Source organism: Hippocampus comes, unplaced genomic scaffold (assembly GCF_001891065.2).
Source record: "Hippocampus comes isolate QL1 unplaced genomic scaffold, H_comes_QL1_v1.1 scaffold61, whole genome shotgun sequence".
Taxonomy (NCBI): domain Eukaryota; kingdom Metazoa; phylum Chordata; class Actinopteri; order Syngnathiformes; family Syngnathidae; genus Hippocampus; species Hippocampus comes.
The window spans coordinates 335,800-353,464 of NW_017805501.1; the positions used below are offsets into that span (position 1 = coordinate 335,800).

General features: G+C 46.1%; 3 protein-coding genes across 7 annotated transcripts; all 3 read left to right on the forward strand.

Moving 5' to 3' along the window:
- Positions 1-197: 197 nt before the first annotated feature.
- Positions 198-5,907, forward strand: tmpoa (thymopoietin a). Of its 3 annotated transcripts, none has more exons than XM_019877191.1 (7): positions 198-207; positions 1,255-1,554; positions 3,613-3,730; positions 3,825-3,974; positions 4,182-4,321; positions 4,781-4,881; positions 5,025-5,907. In XM_019877191.1, the coding sequence occupies exons 2-7, from the start codon at positions 1,312-1,314 to the stop codon at positions 5,425-5,427; spliced, it is 1,155 nt and encodes a 384-aa protein (XP_019732750.1). In that variant the 5' UTR covers positions 198-207; positions 1,255-1,311; the 3' UTR covers positions 5,428-5,907. The 3 variants fall into 3 exon arrangements, with proteins under 3 accessions (XP_019732750.1, XP_019732749.1, XP_019732751.1); XM_019877190.1 differs by lacking the exon at positions 198-207 and adding an exon at positions 1,012-1,125; XM_019877192.1 differs by lacking the exons at positions 198-207; positions 1,255-1,554 and adding an exon at positions 3,231-3,343.
- Positions 5,908-6,221: 314 nt separating this feature from the next.
- On the forward strand, positions 6,222-11,465 carry slc25a3a (solute carrier family 25 member 3a). Of its 3 annotated transcripts, none has more exons than XM_019877181.1 (8): positions 6,222-6,353; positions 6,750-6,916; positions 7,740-7,864; positions 9,375-9,554; positions 9,649-9,830; positions 10,203-10,375; positions 10,567-10,677; positions 11,013-11,465. In XM_019877181.1, the coding sequence occupies exons 2-8, from the start codon at positions 6,781-6,783 to the stop codon at positions 11,168-11,170; spliced, it is 1,065 nt and encodes a 354-aa protein (XP_019732740.1). In that variant the 5' UTR covers positions 6,222-6,353; positions 6,750-6,780; the 3' UTR covers positions 11,171-11,465. The 3 variants fall into 3 exon arrangements, with proteins under 3 accessions (XP_019732740.1, XP_019732738.1, XP_019732739.1); XM_019877179.1 differs by lacking the exon at positions 7,740-7,864 and adding an exon at positions 8,964-9,088; XM_019877180.1 differs by lacking the exon at positions 7,740-7,864 and adding an exon at positions 8,964-9,088 and having other exon boundaries at positions 6,240-6,353; positions 6,755-6,916.
- Positions 11,466-13,598: 2,133 nt separating this feature from the next.
- Positions 13,599-17,417, forward strand: ldhba (lactate dehydrogenase Ba). The gene is made up of 8 exons (XM_019877072.1): positions 13,599-13,849; positions 14,832-14,967; positions 15,156-15,273; positions 15,363-15,536; positions 15,624-15,797; positions 15,973-16,090; positions 16,560-16,683; positions 16,767-17,417. The coding sequence occupies exons 2-8, from the start codon at positions 14,839-14,841 to the stop codon at positions 16,932-16,934; spliced, it is 1,005 nt and encodes a 334-aa protein (XP_019732631.1). The 5' UTR covers positions 13,599-13,849; positions 14,832-14,838; the 3' UTR covers positions 16,935-17,417.
- The last annotated feature ends 248 nt before the right edge of the window (positions 17,418-17,665 follow it).

Sequence of the window (17,665 nt, forward strand, 5' to 3'; positions counted from 1 at the left end):
GGTCACGCCCCATTGCGTCACTTTCAAGCGCCAACAGCTTCGCCCCAAAATTGTCCTTCGAACTCCATTTCACAAGGTGGCGCTAATGCACCAAAAGTTGATTGCTAACCCCCGAAACCCAAGCAGAAGATGCTTTTTTTCCACTTTCCGCAAACCGCTTATTAAAACGTGACTTCATTAGGACAGAGAAGGAAGCCGCAACTTCAGGTTAGAAGAAAATCCAGTCCTTTTTACCCATCTAAGGGGGCCGCCATTTTGCCATGACTGGCGATTGAAGATGACATCACAGTTTAACAGACGCGGGTAACGACCAATCAAATGCGCAAATAGATTAAAGGCGGGACCAAACCACGAGTGTGCGTGTGTCCATTGGAGCGATATCTTTTCGTTTTAAAATCACCGCCCCTTTTTGGACCAATAGAAAATCACACTCACCTCACACATGACACACTGTAGGCCAATCACAAACAGCCACGCCCTATTTCGTCATTTTCAAGCGCCAACAGCTTCTTCCCAAAATTGTCCTTCGAACTCAATGCACCAAAAGTTGATTGCCAACCCCCGAAACCCAAGCAGAAGACGCTTCTTCCCACTTTCCGCAAACCACCTATTAAAACGTGACTTCATTAGGATAGAGAAGGAAGCCACAACTTCAGGTTAGAAGAAAAGCCATCCCTTTTTACCCATCTAAGGGGGCCGCCATTTTGCCACTGACTGGCGATTGAAGATGACATCACAGTTTAACAGACGCGGGTAACGACCAATCAAATGCGCAAATAGATTAAAGGCGGGACCAAACCACGAGTGTGCGTGTGCCCATTGGAGCGATAATTCTTCGTTAGAAATCACCGCCCTTTTTTCGGACCAATAGAAAATCACACTCACCTCACACATGACCCATTGTAGGCCAATCACAAAAGGCCCCGCCCTGTTACGTCACTTTCAAGCGCCAACAGCTTTTCCCCAAAATTGTCCTTCGAACTCCATTTCACAAGGTGGCGCTAATGCACCGAAAGTTGATTGCCAACTCCCGAAACCCAGGCTGAAGGAGCTTCTTCCCACTTTCCGCAAACCGCCTATTAAAACGTGACTTCATTAGGACAGAGAAAGAAGCCGCAACTTCAGGTTACAAGTCTTTTTTTTTTTTATCTGTTTTAACTGCGAATATCCTTCTTTGCGGAATAATTCCAGTAAGAGGCGCCAGTTAGTTGCTCTCATCTCACCAATCTCTACCGCTTCTTTTTTCCCTCCCAGAATTTCCCTCGGAGTAAGCTAGCCTGTTCACCCCGGTTGTTGTCTTCGCACGCCGACATGCCGGAATACATGGACGACCCGTCGCAGCTCACCAAGGACAAGCTTAAGAGCGAGTTGCTGGCCCACAACGTGGAGCTCCCGACCGGCAACCACAACAAAGACGTGTACGTTCAGCTTTATCTGGAGAATTTGACCGCGCAGAACAAGAAGCATGTCGCCGCCGCGACTTGGGACGGCTTCTCGAGTGACGAGGAGCTGCCCCCGCCCGTGGTCTCCAGCAGAAACCGCTCATCGGGCAAAGTGAGTACTTTATGAAAGCCTTTGGCTCACAGTTGTAAAACCGCAACGTGTTTTAATTCAATTCGAAAGACACGTACTGTAACCATATGGAGCAAGTTTTGGTGTGAATGCTTGCTCCAACTTTGTACCTCCAAACAAGTTAAACACGTGTCGTTTGGTCATTATAAGTCAATCTGTTTTTGCTCTGAAAATTTGGCCAGAACGGCCCGTTTGTTTTTGGGTTTAAATTTCATGTCAGCTGTCGTGGCCCTCTGGTGGTTTCTATGAGTGTGCGCCCCCCCCCCCCCCCCCCCCCCCCCCCCGTTCTTAAGATGGCACTTCACAGCTGAAGGTTTTTCCCTCTCCAGCTTATCAGTTGGCATGGGCATTAGTTTTACAATACGGTGCCTGTTTCCACAAGAGGTTATATAAAACACATAACCCAATGTGGAAGATCCGTAAACCCGCTAGTGTGGACAGCTCGTGCGTGAATCTGGGTTTTGTGTTGGTTCGAAAATTCTCAACGTTCCTCGGTAATAATCCCCCTCCGTCAACAGCTGCCTGCATTCCTCACTCCTTGAAGCAGGGGCTCGCGTGACTTCTAAAGCCAACTGAGCAGACGTTTGCAAACTGGCCAGAGATCCAACTGGGTGTCACTCTTCTGCCTGATTTTTCTTTTTTTTTTTTTTTTTTTTAATGTTCAAGTGCAAGTATTTCATCTTGATGTTCCTGACTCTGCACATTCTGTGCATTCTGGAGCTCGTCTTCTCCTGAAAATGAAAACACACTTGTGGAGTTGTTTCTTGAGATACCCACTGAGTTGATGGTCTTTGCTTGTTCGGAGCGCCACTTGACATGAGGATTGAATGAACTGCGAGTATAAACTTACATGTCGCACGTGCCATATTTGGCTGCCTGTGGGGGCCACTCGATCTATTTGCGGTGTTAAGTTTTAAAAGACATCTGTGCGGGCAGGTGACAAAAGCGCACTTTTTCCTGTTCATGTGAGGGAGATTTATTGGGTAGATTTATTTGATTGATGTATCATTTTTTTTAATTATACATTTTAAGTGTTGTAGTCGTGTTGTTCCCTGTCAGAAAGACATCCGCACCACACTTCATTCCTCAAATTTTTCAAATAGTAATCTGAAGGCGGAGATTGTCATGCGTGAAGGCTTTCCTCCTCCTCCTCTTCATAAAAAGTCGTCGAGCTGCAGGAGACGAGTGGTTACGCTGGGAAGGAAATGCCTTGATCTGGTTTAATTGCTGTTCCTCACTCCCCCATTTCCACATTTTGCTCCTCCCACCGGCGATCCCATCACGTGCCCAAAAAACTGAGAAGCGAGTAGTGAAGCGTTTTGGGAGAAATAAGATGTACGATTCTTTTTGGGGGGCTGCAAAGAGGGGCCACAAAGGAAAAACCGATGGCGCTTGCACGGGGCTTTGCTCCATACAGCTTGCGGGCTAACATCCAGTTAATGACCTCAGGGTTTAGTTATGTCCCTGAAAGCGAGGGCGTGCTCCGCAGCGGAGGGAAACGCGGGCTGGTTCTGCCTTCCTCTTTTTTTCCCCCCCTGCTCTCCTCAGCCAGACTGTTGTGATTACAAAAAAACTTGGCTGGAGCTCAAATCAAGACCGCCCCCTCAACTCTACCTCATGCAGTCATTACATGCAGCGGAGTGCTCCAGGTGTCGAGCTGAAAAGTACGTTTCAGGAATTGTGAAGATATTCGATGAGCTCGGCTTCATGAAAAACGTGAGGCCACATTCTTCAGGAAATGAAGCACAAAGTGGACATTCTTCAGCCGAGGGTGTGTGATGGGTTGGCCGTGCGCGGAGTATGATTTTACATCCCGTCACTCAAAGTGAACTGAGGAAAAAAAGAACGTTTAGTATCCTGGCATCTCATTTTTCCAATCTGAAAATTTGGAGAGGAATGGTAACGCAGCTAAAACAGTGTTAATTCCTCGGTCTGTGGGACAAATTTAAAATGTCCTATGCTCGACATAACGTCAACAAGGTCACGGGAGGAAACAAAATCGCTCGTCCCGCCATTTCAGTGCTGCCGTGTTTTTCGCAGAAAGCGCCCAGGAAGACGGACAGGATTCGGCCGGACGAGTTGGACGTGACCGCCCTGACTGACGACTACCTAAGGGACGAGCTGCTCAAACACGGAGTCGATGCCGGCCCGATTGTTGGTGAGCGCCTCTTTCGCACGCTGTGTGCGCCCCCCCACGTCACTCACCGCACACAGGCGGTAAAATTCACAAGCGCCGTGTCCATTTTGCACAGCATCAACGCGCAAACTGTACGAGAAGAAGCTGCAGAAGCTCCTCGATGACGGCCCCGCGCAGACGACAATCACAAAGATAGTGGTGACCGACATCCAAGTCAACCACAACGGCAACTCCGAATCGGACCTTTACAGCGACAAGGAGGACGGTAAGCCCCTGCGGCCCACCTTAACATCGCTTCTTTGAAACCGCCCACTTTTTCACATGGCATATGTGGAAACAGGAGAGGAGTTCATTGAAATTCCATTTATTATGGTGGGATGAAAATGCAGCGGCGTCTTTTGCGTCGCGCATACCGACTTTCACGTGGCTCTCAAAGAGGTCCGATTTGTATCCTAACCTTTTTTTTATTTAGATGTCACAGCTGAACTGGAGCCCGAGCCAGTGGCTGAACCTGAACCTGAACCTGAACCAGTTCCGGTGGTGGAGAGGCCAGTTCGGAGCCGAGGGAAGATGCCACTCGTGACCCGCACTCGCAGCAGCGAGCACAAGACAGTACGTAGCTCCTCCCCCTCCGGTTATTGCCCGTTAGGCGTTGTTGCTGCTAACGTGTTCATTTTCAGAGTTTCTGCCATAATTCAGTTTGTTTGTTTTTGTTGTGTTTTTTTTTTTTTTTTTTTTTAACATGCTTGAGTACAGTGCAGTCACTCCCACTGTAGAGTGAGCCTGCGGGTTCTTTTTCAAATCCCTTTTCAAGCCACGCCGTATGTCAGACGGGAAGCACATGACGCGGATTAGCCGTTTCCACGGCATGGCAGATTCTTTTCATGGCTGACTTTTCGCTCTCACCCCTGCCGTCTGCTCGCGATATCGTCGCCCGCGTTTCACTGCGCGTAAAAAAAAAGCCTCTAAAATTGGAATGTTGAATGGAACGGGTTTGCTGCCTTTACCTTTTTCTGCTTTCCATTAGCAAAAAAATAGTCCGCAATCCTCTCAATTTTTCTGCCTATTCAGGTGGAGAAGATAGCAGCCCATGACCAAACCCCCAAGGTGGACGAGAACGATATTCTGAAAGAGCTCTTTGTCAGTGATGTCAATAGTCCAACAGGCATCATGTAAGTACTTGAGTACAGAGTACTTAGGAATGCTTTCATTTTAAAAAAATATAAAATGCCTTTTACTGCTTTTCTGTGTGTGGCTGTGGAGTTGTCAACAACTGGAAGACCTCAACCACAAATTGTTTTTTTTTTTTTTTTAGGGCCACTTGCAGGCGGCCAATCCGGGGAGCCGCCGGTCGCCCGGTGATCTCCAGCGATCTCTGGAATGCCGAGAGCTCTCTTTTCTTTTCTCCCAAAACGACGAAAAGCCTCAGCACCTCCACCTCTTCCTCCTACACAGAGAGCCGCGTTATCAACAGAATCAACAGCTTGCCAAACTCCTCCTCCTCGAAAGGCTTGTCCAGCAGGAGCACGTCCGCGCTTCTGTCTGCACCTCCACCTTCTGGTCCAACAAAAGTGGTGCGTCCGGGAATGTCTCTGTGGAAAAAGGTGCTCCTCGTGGCAGTAGGTGCCGCTTTCATGTTCTTTATTTACCAAGCCATGGAAACCAATACCATGAACCCGTTTTCAACAGCTGACTCCAACGTGGCCAGCAAAGCATGAAGTTTGGGGTGAAGGTAGTCGGGGAGGACTGATTGCTCATAACATTTACATTTATCTGTGAATCACCTTTTTTTTCCGTAGATGGTCTGAAATGATGAAATGATCATTGTCCACGTTGTTTCCTCATTTTTTTTCTGACTGGATGTTGGCCCATCCTTTGAAATCAGGACAAAGCCAGCCACTTATATAAAAGCCCAAATTACCATAACTGATGTGGACTCACTAATACTGTATTTGTATCTTTTTTTTTTTTTTTTTTTATACTTGCATGGTGTGTTTGAACTTACTGTGGATGAAAGATTGCTTCTCACACTTGCCTTTGAGCGCAAGTCTTATTAGTCGTAGCCTTGAAGGTAGATGGGTTTTTATTTTGTACTTGAGCCAGCTTTGTAGGCTTATTATCCAAATATAATGTAAGCCTTATAAATATTTTTCTTCAGTGTTCTCTTTATAATAAATGTCTTACTACATTCTACCTAATTGTTTTTGTGTCACAATAATTGAAATACTTTATTGAATTTACTCAAACTATAAATACGCGATTCTGTGGAATGCATTTTAAATTTTGTTTAAGCGAAAGGTTTTGGTCAGTTTGTTGGTTTTGTGCAAGCTTTTAAAAATTTAAATGTCCCATGCCTTAAAAAGTAACGACATTTTTGAAATAGGTGTCTAAAATAGGCTTAAAATTTGCTGTTCAGTATCATTTTTTAAAAAACAGCTCGTAGTGGTGTATTTATTTTTTCTACCGGTAGGTGTACTAAAGAGCAATTTTATTCAACGTGCATCGCAGAAGAAGCCAATAAGCCCTCCCACAGGTCGGTCTGTGACGTCACGAAAGGACAAAGCTCTACCGGGAGGTCGTTCTCTCTCTTTCGGAGCCGCCGGTTTGCAGCTAAGTGGAGGCGCCATCTTAAGACGCACGCAAAGTAAGTTCCAATTTGTCGCTTCGAAAGCAAACGTGGTCAACATCCGTCAAGGTTATAAAGTTTGCTTGGCATCTTATGGCATGTCAACTCCAGAAAACCTCTTGTCATAGTTCGTTTCCTTGTTTTGACACCGGGGCAAACATTCCACCTTGTAGCGGTCAAGTTAGCATTGCGGTGTAGCATCAAAGCTAGGAGTGCATGCATGGGTCTGACAGGGCAGATCGATTGTATTTTCGACACACGCTTGAACGACGGTGGTCGATGGTCTTAAATAAGCAAACGCCGCGACATTCGTGTTTTCTTTCCGGGTTCGTTGTGGCACGCCGATCGGCGTGGGGTGGGTCGTTTTCCCGGTAGCTTCAACCCGATCACAGCTAACTTGTTGCCTCATTGCAGCGCAGCTCCGCGGACAGGCAGGACCACCAGCATGTATCCCTCTACTTTGACACAGCTGGCCCGGGCCAATCCATTCAGCGCCCCCTTGTTCACCCTCCAGAAAGTGGAGGAACCACAGCAGAGTGTGCAGAGGACGCGCCGCTTGGCAGCAGCCGCCACGGCAGACGGTAACGATCCCCCCCCCCTTCTTCCGCAGGCCGCCTCCTTCAAGACTCGTGTTAGCGGCGCTCGCCTAGCCAACCGGTTTTATCACATTGTTCCTTCATCCTGGCCCCGTTTTTTCATTTTTACTTGCTACTATTTGCAGTGCAATGCATCTATCTCGACGTTTGTAGTCGGTGCTCTTAAGCGACGTGACAACTACTCAGGCCATTGCGAAAGCTAAGCCGCTAATGGAGGACAAGGAAGGACACATTGATATCTCCCTTTTGTGCAGCGTCAAACTGAAACGGGCGTGGGATAATCTTTGCAATGCCGGTGTCAACATGGCCTAAATTAATTTAATTGCAATCGTTACATATTCACCGTGAAGACTTGTGGCCACTGTCGATAAACGAGAACAAATTGTCCTGGCGTTTCACAATAGGCCTGGTTGTAAAAGCGGAATACCGTTTTTTTTGGGGGGAAGATAATTGCAATTATAATACTTTGGTCAAGAGTGTTGTCCTTATGCTTGACCTCTACTAATAATCAAGTTGGGCGGCTCAAATAGAGCTGATAACCTAAGTGTAGTTATTAGTGATGGGAGAGGAGAGTTTGGTGAAACTGAGGTCACTTTGCTTTATTTTCTGACAACACTGTTGCCCTTTGCTTTGGCAGCTCTCTTTTAAATGCCAAGCTGGTAAATTTGCAACTGATGGTTCATTCCCGCCTTGGGTTTATCAGAGCAACAGGTTAACTCGTGCGTTTTTTTTTCTTCTTTTTTATATCTAGCTTAATGCTATGTACTTATGGATTTGTTTTCCCTTTAAATCTAACCTGTTTCCTCAGAGGGAGATAGTTGTGAGTTTGGCTCTCAGAAGTATTTGGTCCTGTGTGGCTTTGGTGGGATTGTGAGCTGTGGCACCACACACACAGCAGTCGTTCCCCTCGATCTGGTCAAATGCAGAATGCAGGTCTGTCTTTTCGGCTCGGTGTCAGTTTTTGCACTCCATCCATGACATCCCCCCTTTTTATACTTTTTTTTTTTAAGTACCGAATTTGCATGTAGAAATGGAGACAATCCAGTTGTGAAGTTCCCACCCCTGCCACCCACCCTGGCATGCAGATTGGAGTGATCACTACATGGCGGCATGCCTCGTACCTCATTGATTGACTTGCACGCACGTGATGTCATTTGACCCGTTCTCCTCTTAAGCCAATGGAGGGAGAGTGTAGGTCAAGGAGACGAGACTGTGAGGGATTATTGATCAACATTGACTGGGCAATCCATTACAATTTTTTTTCTGTCTCAATTTGAATGCGAGATACGGATTACATTTATGATGAGTCATCATTTTATTAGCGTTGCCTCTGACCTGTCAGGTAAGACTGATTTGAAAGGTAAAAGTACATTCCATGTCATAAAAATTTAAGAAATGTTTTAAATGTGGATATAATTGTTGTCGGGGATCTTGGACCACACTGATGGGTTGCACAAATTCATGGGCGTAATAATGACTTCATTGTGCAGCGACTATTCTGCAGTTTGACATTGTTAATTAGGTATGAAACTTCAAATGTTTTGTACGATTCAGGACTTTGAAAACATCACTGTGGTCCATTCAAGTTCAAACTGAAATCATTTGTCAATGATATTTTGGGTGTTCCAACAAATTGTGGCATGTGTGAGACAGCCATGTAAAAGGAAGAGTCCTTTTTTAAAAAATGAATTGAGACTGTCATCTTCCTTTTCCACTGCCTGGTATAGAGTTGCCTTGAGGCAACTCTACTCTCTAATTGTCTAAAATTACCTTTTTCGAAATATTTACATCAATATAAACATGTTTTTTGCCATAACAGGCAGTGTTGCAACTATAGAAATGTAACAGTTTGTGGCGTGTAAAGTTGCATCACTTACCATCCAGTGGAAAAGTGTCCTCGAAGATTTGGGGATTTCTTGACAACTCTTCCATTATGTGGCTCTGAATTGGTGTTGATTTTTTTTTTCCCCTTTTGTGTTTTGCATGTGACCCTTTGCATGTTGCATGTTTGTTGTCCCCTTGTACCACACAGAGGAATTTAGCTGCGAGTTTGGCTCTTCCAAGTACTATGCCCTGTGTGGCTTTGGGGGTATCCTGAGCTGCGGCCTCACGCACACAGCGGTAGTACCCCTCGACCTTGTCAAGTGTCGTCTGCAGGTTTGTATGGAAATCTAAAGCTTGGCCTCGGCAAGAATTCTCAGTTGTGGCTCCAAAATGCACTCATGACCCAGAAGCTCATGAAATGAGGCTAATTTGAAACGCAGTCAGCCATGTCGTATATTGGCATGTTGTACGTAATGTTGATCAATTTAAAATGTCCTTTCTAAATGGCCGAGGCCATTTAGAAAAGATTAAAATTACTCGCCAAATTGCAGGGGTGAAAAAGTTGAGGAGAAAATGCACTGGCCTGGTCCTTACTGTACTTTTTTTTTTTTCTCCTAAGGTGAACCCAGACAAGTACAAGAGCATCGGCAATGGTTTTTCCGTAACCGTGAGGGAGGACGGTGTCCGAGGCTTGGCGAAGGGCTGGGCCCCCACCTTCATCGGCTACTCCATGCAGGGACTCTGCAAGTTTGGCTTCTATGAAGTGTTTAAGATCTTTTACAGCGACCTGCTCGGAGAGGTGAGTGCGGTGTTCTCAACTCTCTTTCACACACACAAAAGAAAAAATGCCAGTCTGGACTTGCCTTTCTATTTTCCGTGATGTCGTCAAACAGGAGAACACCTACATGTGGAGAACATCGCTGTACCTTGCTGCCTCAGCCAGCGCCGAATTCTTCGCCGACATCGCCCTGGCTCCTATGGAGGCTGTCAAAGTGCGCATCCAGACCCAGCCGGGCTACGCCAACACCCTTCGAGAGTGTGTCCCCAAGATGTACGCCGAGGAGGGTCTCTGGGCGTAAGTGATGCCGTCGTCTTCCCATCTGGTTTGCGTAACACTCACATTGGTGGCTGAGTGGGGACACAACTGCAGCATTGAATTATCTTCAATGACAAAACACGTTCCTTAGATCCACCTCTGGGGGGCGCTCTGCTGTGAGCAGGGCGCCCTCAGCAGCTTTCGGGCTGTACGGTCGGAGGTGCTTGAGTCATTGGCGTGTGAGAGCAGTCTACCTGTTTCCCAGCTTAGCCGCACCGCTGGCAGCTCCGTTCTTTGTGAACGGGAGATCGCCCAGTGTTGCGAGCCAGGGGAACGGACATTTGTACTAGCTTGATGTTTGAAATAAAAGCGCCGTGACGTCTCGTGTCTTTGCCCCGATACCTGACCTAGATTCTACAAGGGCGTGGTACCTCTGTGGATGAGGCAGATCCCTTACACCATGATGAAATTTGCCTGCTTTGAGCGCACGGTGGAAATGCTCTACAAGTATGTCGTTCCCAAGCCCCGCAGCGAGTGCAGCAAACCTGAGCAGCTGGTGGTCACCTTCGTGGCTGGTTACATCGGTAAGTCACGGGAAAAATTCGGATTCACGCCGCAAGTTTTGCACAGTGGAATCCCGCTGTTTGCCATATACGTTAGAATGCACACATCCCTCTTTTCCCACATCCCCTTTTTTTTTTTTTTTTTTTTTTTTTTTTTTTAAATAAACACCTTAAATCCAGTTGGAGTAACTCATTTTCCTCTCTGTGTGCAGCTGGCGTGTTTTGCGCCATTGTGTCCCACCCCGCCGATTCCGTGGTGTCTGTGCTAAACAAGGAGAAGGGAAGCACCGCCGTCCAGGTCCTCAAGCGGCTCGGACCCAGAGGTGGGTGTCAAAAGTATTTCAACCGGTTTTGATCGACACGCTCCTTAGATCCACCTCTAGAGGGCGCTGTGCTCTTGAGCTGAGCCCCTCTGCAGCTTTCCGGCTGTACTGTTGGAGGTGCTTGAGTCATTGGCGTGTAAGAGCAGTCTACCTGTTCACCGGCTTACTCGCGCCACTGGCAACCGTGTCCTCGACAGACATGGGATCACCCAGTGTTGCTAGCCAGGTGGACGGACACTTAATCAGGATATCTGTCAAAGGAAATGGAATAGTACGTTGTCATCAATCACACTGTTTGTGTATTTTTGCATATCCGCCTTTTTTGTTCTGCGCAGGTGTGTGGAAGGGCTTGATCGCCCGTATCATCATGATTGGTACCCTGACAGCGCTGCAGTGGTTCATCTATGATTCGGTCAAGGTCTACTTCCGTCTGCCCCGCCCTCCTCCCCCAGAGATGCCCGAGTCCCTGAAGAAAAAGCTTGGCGTAGAGTAATAAAGCCCACCCCACCACCTCTCACGCGTCTAGATGGCAACCAACAGATGAAAACTCGTTTCCCAACTCGCATTCAGCGCGCACAGCAGTTTTCTATATTTATGCCCTCAGTCCAGCTGTTTCAATGAATGGGGCTGTAACTATCATGTATATTAAAGATATAAAAAAGGTGAGTGTTCAATCTGTGCTCACCAAGAGATGGACAAATATTCCTTTGTTGTGCAACACTGGTTTGATTTTATTCCGCTCCTGTGATTTGAAAATGGAAATTAAAAACACTTCCATCCTTGGGAAAGGTTTGGGACTTTTGTAATTTTACACACTCCTATACAGGTGCAATGAAAACACATGATTTATGCTACTAATACATCTGACCAGCAGGTGGCAGTGTACGGAATGACACGAGCCTCAAATGTGCCAGCTGGACTTAAAGACATGCGTGTATTGTCAGAAATATCCATATTTTGTGATATTTCCGAAAACTATCAACCGCCCCTTGGCCCATTTAGCAATTCATGTGAAGCCTAATGTGTGACATGTGGAAAGATGTCTGCGCAACAGCGGCATCTGCATCATCTAATGGTGGCATGGGTGGCCTGGGTCATAGCAACACACACTCAACCATCATTAGAATCCATTTGGTCGCTCATAAAATAGGCAGTTTGTATGCTGCCAACCTTGTTGGAAAGAGGATGCACCTAACTGGGGATGCTAGCGAAGGGAGGTCACGGGAAATGGAGCCCATTTGTGCCACCGCTATTGATGGAAATTTCCAAGATCAAAAATGATCCGCATATTGTTTTTTGCTGTAAAATTGTGATAACACAAAACAACCCCTATGAGCCAAAATATTTTTACTCCACAGTGGCAGCTCCACTCTTTCATCCCAAATACATTCAAAGAGCTTTCCCATATTTAAAAATAAAATCACGTGCAGACGTATTGCAAAGCCTGAATTGAATCGAAAATGAAGTTTCAAGAAATCTGCATATGGGATCTGGAAAGCTGGCATCTGTCGCTGACAAAAGAAAGAGGTAGCAACAACAAAAGCACTGCTACAGCGAAGGGGCATTCATCCGTCCATTCATTGACGTTAGCGCCTCATGCCATGAGGCTTTCGAGCGTACTGAATTTGCTCTTGGTCACGTGGACATGGGGCCTTTCTGGGTGGTGAGTGTGATTCCAGGGCAAGGGCGTAAGTGGGGAACCTACTAGAACTATACTATTTCCTTAGACGACTGTCTCCTTTGCTTCCTCTTGTCCATGTTTAGTGCAGTACACTCCACATCACCAAACAGTGCAGTGCCTACAATTCAAGAGCAACATTTGATTTCCATTGATTTGTTTTCATTACATTTTTATTCATTAGTTATTTATAATATTTTAATTTTTTCATTTACCAGAGGTGTGCCAACCTTCTTGCCCATGTGTGAATGAGAATATAGAGGACAGCTTTGGCGGATCATGAAATAATCGCGTGAGACATTCCATGACCGCTCTTTGTGTTGTTGTGTAATAGCACGACAGCCCCGCCTCCTTCCAAGTTTAATCCCCCCCCCCCAACAGCCTCTCTCGCTCTCATTCTCTTCATGGTTCAAATGCAGCTGTACTCAAGCATCCACACAAAAGCTCCCGATGCAGCCGATTGGTTCTTTGAAGAGATGAGCCCGCTCTAATCCCGTTGGATGGGGAGAGGAGCAGGGCCTCTACGTCCTATTGGGCAACAGCCTGCATCTCCGACGCCATCATGGTGTGACGTGTGCAGTATCAGCAGGGGGGGTGCAGAGGTACATGTTCTCATGCATGTATGGCACCGTTGGTGCAATGCGCATTAGAAGCTACACATGAAATTTGCTAACGTCACTTTTCAAAAAACAAAAAAGGGCAACCAGCTTGAGCTCTTTTGGCCAAACACAATTTTCAACCCGAGACTATGGGTTGAAAATTGATGGTCACAAACAGTTTTTCATGTTCTGTGAATACAAGGATGGGTGAGTACCGACACCAGGTATCGGTATAGGGCCGAATCCGGCCTTATTTGAAGGTAGCAGCTACTTGTCAAATTTATGGGTTCGGTCATGTGACATTCACATACTGCACCCTTTGGCACTGTGACGCCATTTTCAGTAAAGTGACACATTGCACAAAGGTAATATTAATCAGAATACAATGTTCAGACGACAAATTCTTGTTTTTAAACAAGTAACGAGGGAAAATGACTGCCTTTGCTGTCAATAGAATATCTGCGACAGGTACAGAACACGCCAGCTGTTGTATTGCATTCTGGGAGTTGTAGTACCAGCGTTGCGTGCCTGAATGCACCAGCTGCCCACTTAATACAGTTATTCCAAATATTTCAGGGGTGTTAAAATCCTCTAAATCCGTCCATGTTTTTGCTCACTAATCCCTGAAATTGACAATGCAACCTTGTTTAGGATATCGTCTCAACTATTTAGCTGAGGCGACAATGCCGCACTATCTGCCGTGGCAAGAAGAGGCTGAAATTCGTCACGTCTGACTCCTCATGCTCACGATTCCCCCCAATTGGCATCCTCCCGGTGGTCCAAGCCACCCTCCTCCTCTTCCTCCTCCCACTTTAGTTCCCCGCCAGCCTCCTCTCAGCCTCGCCACCTGCCCACGACAACGTCCGAATAACGGATTTTAAAAGCGCCAGAAAATGTAAGTCTCACTATCTATGGTATATTGGAATGTTCGTTGCGGTGGTCTGTCGAGATGCGTGCGCGACGCCGCACCAGCGATGGATGCGTTGAGTTGAAATGCGCAAATGTTACATTCATCACGTTATTTGGTCACACGCGTGACAAAAAATAAAAAATGCCCCTTTGTGGTAATTGCTCGTGAGCGGCGCGGTCAGTGGCCGACACCTATATCATGGAATAACGAGCTATTTATTGATTTGCGATGTCATGTTTGTGCTCATTGCACGGATTTATTTTATTTCTAACTAAAATCATGCGTGAGTCGCGGATTAACCTCTTATCATACGCAGTCGCGGAAAAATTGAATCTCGAATTCTGCATAATGCGTGGTCTCTTACATAAGATCAGCAGCACTTAAATAATCCAAAATCTAACGATTAAAAGAAGAATCTACCATATTTACCGACTCGCTATAAACACACAGTGGGCCATTTTCAGACCCTCCTTTACTCTACCACGTGAAAAAAAAACAAAATAAATAAATTGAGACACACACACGTACACACACGTACCTGGGATTTAATGTCTGGATTCGTAAAAGACATAAATATGTCTTTAGCAGGCAATGCATTTTAATCACAGGAGGGTAATACAGACTTGAAGCACATTACAGCAAAGTGGATGGTTTGTCTGTAAATAACTAGCATCCGCAGATGGGAAAGTCATTTCAGCTGTGCAGAGTGTCCCCATTTTGTGACCAGCACAAGCATTTGACCTTGATATCATCCAGGACGTTTGCATGGTTCAGTTGATGGATGATTTTTGCTGTAAAAGCCTATTGCCTTCAATTGGGCTTGTCTGTGAAAATCTCTTTGCTCCTGTTACCTGTTTTTTTAGTCGGAAGTGACATCGTTTGTCGCTTTTTGGGGACAACAGTCACCACTGGAGTCAGAAAAATCATTATCTGGCAACAATGACTCCTTTCCATGCCTTCCCTGCAGCTCCATCATGTCGTCGGTGCTACAGAAACTCATCAGCCCTCTGCCGGGTAGCTCGACAGAGCCCCCCAGGAACAAAGTGACTGTGGTCGGGGTGGGCCAGGTGGGCATGGCTTGCGCCATCAGCATCCTCCTGCGGGTAAGGCACTCAGCATACAAAGTACAGTGACAGTTTGATGCCTACAGCAAACTAAAAGATAAGAAAATCGCCCGACCAACGCCCCCAACCCCCACCCTTTATCGTTCGTTGGCCTGTGAGATGTTTGAAAATTCATAATCCCACGCCTTGAATGTGTGGCACGATGATGCTTGTGCTCACTTTGCAAGGATCTGTGTGATGAGCTGGCTCTGGTGGATGTGATGGAGGATCGCCTGAAGGGAGAGGTGATGGACCTGCAGCACGGCAGCCTTTTCCTCAAGACCTCCAAAATTGTAGCGGACAAAGGTCGGAACGCACCGCTCTCACAGGCTAGCATTCTCTCTGCGGCTTACTCATCACTCATCATTACAAAGGTTCTCATTTTACTCCTCCAGATTACGCAGTGACTGCCAACTCTCGCTTGGTCGTGGTGACTGCCGGAGTCCGCCAGCAGGAGGGCGAGAGCCGCCTCAACTTGGTGCAGAGGAACGTAAACGTTTTCAAGTCCATCATCCCTCAGATAATGAAGCACAGCCCACAATGCACACTCATCGTTGTGTCCAACCCTGGTAGGCACAAAACAGCTGCATGTAGTTGGCAGTCATTGCAGTACACAATTATTATTCGACGCCATTTGATGACACACCCATTCACAGTGGACATACTCACCTACGTGACCTGGAAGCTGAGCGGCCTGCCCAAACACCGCGTCATCGGCAGTGGCACCAACTTGGACTCTGCCCGCTTTCGCTTCATGATGGCTGAACGCCTTGGCATCCATGCCAGCTCGTTCAATGGCTGGGTGCTGGGTGAGCACGGAGACACCAGCGGTGAGTCTCCGCAATGAATCGGCTCAGCTGTCCATCATTATCTAGCATGCCTTGACCCTGAGAACAAAACGCGCAATTTGAAATGTGGACTCATCAGACCACAGCACACTTTTCCCACTTTACGTCACTCCATCTCAGATGAACCCAGAGAAGTATTGTGCTTTATCTATTCCAGTGCCTGTGTGGAGTGGTGCGAATGTCGCCGGGGTCAACTTGCAGAAGCTGAATCCCGACATCGGCAGCGATGATGATAAAGAACAGTGGAAGGCCACACATAAAGCCGTGGTGGACAGGTATGCCATGTGAAAATGAATATATATTCACATATAGGATGAAAAGAGATATGTTTAACAATCATGTGTACTCATCACTGTAATGTTTATCCTGCTTCTGTGGTTAGATAGCATAGAGCGGTGGGTAAATAATCTCCTTGTGTTTAAAGAGAGTGAATACATAAATTGATTGTAGTCGATGCTGCTGTCTCTGTGGGAAAACTGGAGTGCCTCTGATATTTGAGGCCAAGCGGCGACGACGGGTTTTTAGTACAAAGTGCCCCGTGGGATCGTTACGTAGAACACTTGTGGGCTTAATGCAGCAGGGCTCAGGCTACTGGGTAATCAGATCTGGGCATCCACCACTCACACTTAATTATGAAAAGACTCAGTAGTAACGATTTTCTTTTTTTTGCAAATTGAGGTATTTTGAATCCATAGCCACATGCCATCAAACGTTACATTAACAAAGTGCCACATGGTGTGCTAGTGCCTATGAAGTGATCAAGCTGAAGGGTTACACCAACTGGGCCATTGGCTTGAGCGTTGCCGACCTGACAGAGAGTATCATCAAGAACATGAGCCGCGTCCACCCAGTTTCCACCATGGTCAAGGTAAGACACAAGCATGCTCATTTGAAATTAAAATTCCAAATTATTATAACCTTGGTCCAAATACTCTCCATGTGTCTACTAAGGGCATGTATGGGATCGGCGAGGAGGTCTTCCTGTCTCTGCCCTGCGTTCTGAATAGCAGTGGCGTGGGCAGCGTCGTCAACATGACCCTGACGGACAGTGAAGTGGCTCAGATAAAAAAGAGCGCTGACACTCTCTGGGGCATCCAGAGCGACCTCAAGGATGTTTGAACACTGACAGACCACCGTAATCCAGAGAAGCCTGTCATCGTGCACAATGTCATCTTATTAGATTCCTCTCGGTCAAACCTTACAATTCTTTGAAAGCACAACGATGGATGGTGACATGTAACCTGAAGTATTGGCTAGTGCTTTTTGCTTTCAAAACACAAGCACATTTTCTCCTAAATGACTAATAAATTGAACCGTTGTAGGTGTGTAGTAGTCAATATCAGTGTACTTTTAAGCACAACCAAACTGGATCCTGAGCCTGTTGCTCTTTCACACTGACAAAAACAGAACCCGATGTCTGGATCAAAGCCCAAGACTCCACATGTGCAGTTTTCCTTGTCTATGTACCATGTATTATTAATCTGAAATTCTAGAGAACATTTAAGTCTGTACAAAAGACACCAAAAGTGTGATAGAACCCAAAGCACATTGTCTTTCAAGCAATCAATTGTTACTTAATAAAATAATTCAACCCATGGACAATGATTGTTTTGTGTATATTTTAAAATTGATTTGTGACATTTTTTTTGAATCAAATTTCACATTTGTATTTAACCACCATTTATGAACTATTCAGTCCAGCGGAGATTTCTGAACACATTTTAAAAATCACATCGAAGTTGTATTTTTCCTTCTTAGTAGTCCATTTATAATATCTGGTGTCAGTGCAATTTTCCTTGATAATTCTCTTGTTGGATTTTTATTTTATTTTTATTTTGTATCACTGATAT

Coding starts and splice junctions, on each gene's coding strand:
- ldhba (XM_019877072.1), top strand. CDS start 14,839: ATGTCGTCGGTGCTACAGAAACTCATCAGCCCTCTGCCGGGTAGCTCG. Junction 15,798..15,972: donor TGAGCACGGAGACACCAGCG/GTGAGTCTCCGC, acceptor TATCTATTCCAG/TGCCTGTGTGGAGTGGTGCG. Junction 16,684..16,766: donor CAGTTTCCACCATGGTCAAG/GTAAGACACAAG, acceptor GTGTCTACTAAG/GGCATGTATGGGATCGGCGA.
- slc25a3a (XM_019877181.1), top strand. CDS start 6,781: ATGTATCCCTCTACTTTGACACAGCTGGCCCGGGCCAATCCATTCAGC. Junction 9,555..9,648: donor ACAGCGACCTGCTCGGAGAG/GTGAGTGCGGTG, acceptor GTCGTCAAACAG/GAGAACACCTACATGTGGAG. Junction 10,678..11,012: donor CAAGCGGCTCGGACCCAGAG/GTGGGTGTCAAA, acceptor TGTTCTGCGCAG/GTGTGTGGAAGGGCTTGATC.
- tmpoa (XM_019877191.1), top strand. CDS start 1,312: ATGCCGGAATACATGGACGACCCGTCGCAGCTCACCAAGGACAAGCTT. Junction 3,731..3,824: donor CGATGCCGGCCCGATTGTTG/GTGAGCGCCTCT, acceptor CATTTTGCACAG/CATCAACGCGCAAACTGTAC. Junction 3,975..4,181: donor TTACAGCGACAAGGAGGACG/GTAAGCCCCTGC, acceptor TTTTTTATTTAG/ATGTCACAGCTGAACTGGAG.